This window comes from Lytechinus pictus, unplaced genomic scaffold (genome assembly GCF_037042905.1).
Source record: "Lytechinus pictus isolate F3 Inbred unplaced genomic scaffold, Lp3.0 scaffold_260, whole genome shotgun sequence".
Lineage (NCBI taxonomy): Eukaryota > Metazoa > Echinodermata > Echinoidea > Temnopleuroida > Toxopneustidae > Lytechinus > Lytechinus pictus.
The window spans coordinates 27,501-31,443 of record NW_026974380.1 but is presented as its reverse complement, the minus strand read 5'-3'; the positions used below and the strand labels follow the sequence as shown (position 1 = coordinate 31,443).

Here is a 3,943-nt window from a genome sequence, read left to right as displayed (position 1 = left end):
TGCACTCGCACTACTTCTCCGACGTTTTCAGGGGCTCCTGAGCGACAGCCAGCCCAACACCAGTCCACTAGCCCCCCGTACGTCGAGGTTGGGCACCCGCTCTTCCTCTCCGAGGTGGGCAGGGGCTCCTGAGCGACAGCCAGCCCAACACCAGTCCGCTAGCCCCCCCGTACGTCGAAGCCAGTCACTCGAACTACTTCTCCGACGTCGGCAGGGGCTCCTGAGCGACAGCCAGCTCACCTCCAGTCCACTAGCCCCCCGTACGTCGAAGCCAGTCACTCGAACTACTTCTCCGACGTCGGCAGCGGCTCTTGAGCGACAGCCAGCCCACCTCCAGTCGGCCAGGGCCCCGTACGTCGAGGTTAGGCACTAGCCCTTCCACTCCGGCGTTTTCAGGGGCTCGTGAGCGACACCCAGCCCAACACCAGTCCACTAGCCCCCCGTACGTCGAGGTTGGGCACCCGCTCTTCCTCTCCGAGGTGGGCAGGGGCTCCTGGGCGACAGCCAGCCCAACACCAGTCCACTAGCCCCCCGTACGTCGAGGTTGGGCACCCGCTCTTCCTCTCCGAGGTGGGCAGGGGCTCCTGGGCGACAGCCAGCCCAACTCCAGTCCACTAGCCCCCCCGTACGTCGAAGCCAGTCACTCGAAACTACTTCTCCGACGTCGGCAGCGGCTCTTGAGCGACAGCCAGCCCCCCCTCCAGTCGGCCAGGGCCCCGTACGTCGAGGTTAGGCACTAGCCCTTCCACTCCGGCGTTTTCAGGGGCTCGTGAGCGACACCCAGCCCAACACCAGTCCACTAGCCCCCCGTACGTCGAGGTTGGGCACCCGCTCTTCCTCTCCGAGGTGGGCAGGGGCTCCTGGGCGACAGCCAGCCCACCTCCAGTCCGCTAGCCCCCCGTACGTCGAAGCCAGTCACTCGCACTACTTCTCCGACGTCGGCAGGGCTGTTGAGCGACGGCCAGGCCCCAGTAGGTCGAGGCCAGGCACTCGCTCTACCTCTCCGACTCGGCATCGACACCCTGGCCAACTCCAGACGGCCAGGGCCCCGTACGTCGAGGCCAGGCACTCGCTCTTCCACTCCGAGTTCGGCAGCGGCTCCTGAGCGACAGCCAGGCCAACAGCAGTCCGGCAGCCCCCCCGTACTTGGAGGTTAGGCACCCGCTCTTCCTCTCCGAGGTGGGCAGGGGCTCCTGGGCGAAGGCCAGCCCACCTCCAGTCCGGCAGGGCCCCGTACTTCGAGGTTAGGCACCCGCTCTTCAACTCCGAGGTGGTCAGGGTCTCTTGAGCGACAGCCAGCCCACCTCCAGTCGGCCAGCCCCCCGTACGTCGAGGCCAGGCACTCGCCCTTCCACTCCGACGTTTTCAGGGGCTCCTGAGCGACAGCCAGCCCACCTCCAGTCCGACAGGGCCCCGTACTTCGAGGTTAGGCACCCGCTCTTCAACTCCGAGGTGGGCAGCGGCTCTTGAGCCGGACACAGCTCACCTCCAGTCCACTAGCCCCCCGTACGTCGAGGTTAGGCACCCGCTCTTCCTCTCCGAGGTGGGCAGGGGCTCCTGAGCGACAGCCAGCCCACCTCCAGTCCGACAGGGCCCCGTACTTCGAGGTTAGGCACCCGCTCTTCAACTCCGAGGTGGGCAGCGGCTCTTGAGCCGGACACAGCTCACCTCCAGTCCACTAGCCCCCCGTACGTCGAGGTTAGGCACCTGCTCTTCCTCTCCGAGGTGGGCAGGGGCTCCTGAGCGACAGCCAGCCCAACACCAGTCCAACAGGGCCCCGTAGGTCGAGGCCAGGCACCCGCTCTTGATCTCCGAGGTTCGGCAGGGGCTCGTGAGCGGGACACAGCCCAACACCAGTCGGCCAGGGCCCCGGAGGCAGGTCCATGGAATTGGGCTGTGTCTGCCGGGGGCTTTTCTTTTTTTCTGAAATAAAAACTTTATCTTTATTCTTATTTCGACAGGATGTCCAGGCCGCCAGTCCTCCGTGCGTCGAGGCCAGGGCGTCGCTCTTGCAATCAAGAGTTGTCCGAGGCCTGAGAGCGGGAGACATCCGAACAGCATGCCGACAGGCCCCCGGAGGCAGATCCATGGAATTGGACTCTGTCTGCCGGGGGCTTTTTTTTGTTAAATTTTATAATTTCATTTTTATTTCGACAGGATGGCCAGGCCAGCCAGGATTTTATGTGGTAATACGTCATGCCCTTCCTGTTCGAATGAAATTGTTACACTATACTGAAATGCTGATAAGACAATACAGGGGGAATGCAGTGATTTTTGGAGCTGATATGTGAATTATACTACATGCAGATTATTTGAATGAAATTTGTAATTGTACGCGATGGGTGGACACATCTTAGAACATTTTTCTTTGGTGGTAATACAGTAACTATTTTTTTTTTTTGTTAAAAAAGGTACCATTGATTGCAACGTGTGATTAAAATCTTTTTGGACACAATACAGTAGTTTTTCGGAAAGTGTGTCATTACTTCATGCTTGATTCTGAAATGATTTTTTTTGAAATACTGAACTGCCTTCAATGAAACTTTGATTACACACCTCTAATTCAATTCTTTTGGGATTCAACATGCTAATACTTCATGCTATTATCATGGGAAGGAAATTTTCAAACTGCGATGAAATGCAAACAACACACATGCATTTTAAACCTCTTTGGAGGCAGCACAGTACCTTTTTGTAATGTATGTGAACACTTCTGGCTGCTCACCGGAGATTCCGACCGGCAGAACTCGACGCAGCGGGCCGAGAGCGCCCCGCATGCCGGGCCGACCCCTCCCGCTCACCCACGCAGGAGATGGCGGGAGATTGTGACGGGCAGATCTCGACGCAGCGGGCCGACAGCGCCCCGCATGCCGAGCCGACCCTCCCGCTCACCCACCCGGGCGTCGGCAGACGATTCCGACCGGCAGATCTCGACGCAGCGGGCCGACAGCGCCCCGCATGCCGAGCCGACACCCCCGCTCACCCAGCCAGGAGTCGGCAGGAGATTCTGACCGTCGGATCGGCCGACAGCGGGGGAAGGGGCCGGGGGTCCGCTCGCCGGACTGTTTCCCGCGAGAACGGGGTCGTCCGAGGGCGCAGGCTCCCCGCGGTGGGCACCATCGGATTCGCCGTCCTCGGTTTGCCCAGGGCGGCCCGAGCCCTCCGCCGCTGCGCCGTCGGGTCGTCCGGTGTCGCCCTCGGTGTGAATTTCGCATTGACTTGCGTGTTGTAAGCGGTGTTTATCGGGAGGGGTCTTTCGTCCTGCTGCCAGGGGGTCAAGCGGGGACGCAGGGTCCCCGGGGTGGGTACCATCGGACGCGGCGTCCGGGGTTTGCCCGGGGTGGGCCGGGTGCCGGGGCGGCCAGGGGCCCGGCCTTCGATTTTCCACGGGCGGGTCGGGCCGGCAGCGGCACCCACCTCGACCGGGCGGCTGGGCTCGGCGGGGAAGGAGCAGGGGGCCCGCTGGGCGGATTTTTTCCAGCGGAGACGGGGTCACCCGGGGATGCAGCGTCCCCGGGATGGGCACCATCGGACGCGGCGTCCGGGGTTTGCCCGGGGTGGGCCGGGTGCCGGGGCGGCCAGGGCCCGTGCTTCGATTTTCCACGGGCGGGTCGGGCCGGCAGCGGCACCCTCCTCGACCGGGCGGCTGGACACGGCGGGGAAGGAGCCGGGGGGCCCGCTGACCGGATTTTTTCCAGCGGAGACGGGGTCTTCGAGGGAAGCAGGGTCCCCGGGGTGGGCACCATCGGACGCGGCGTCCGGGGTTCGCCCACGGCCGGCCGGGCCACCCGCCGCCGGGCCGGGCTTCCGCTGCTGCGACGCCTTCTCGTCCGGTGTCAGCCTGGATTCGGGGTAAAATTCGTATTGACTCGCGTGTTATAAGGGGTGTTTTGGGGGAGGGGTGTTTGGTCTCCGGAGACATATATAGGGAAGGGGTGTTTCT

At 62.7% G+C, this 3,943-nt stretch overlaps 1 protein-coding gene across 1 annotated transcript; it reads right to left on the bottom strand.

The window, feature by feature from the left end:
• Window positions 1–2,797: 2,797 nt before the first annotated feature.
• Window positions 2,798–3,529, bottom strand: LOC135159500 (collagen alpha-1(I) chain-like). Its single transcript, XM_064115579.1, has one exon. It carries the CDS (start codon window positions 3,527–3,529, stop codon window positions 2,798–2,800), a length of 732 nt encoding a protein of 243 aa, XP_063971649.1.
• Between the last annotated feature and the right edge of the window lie 414 nt (window positions 3,530–3,943).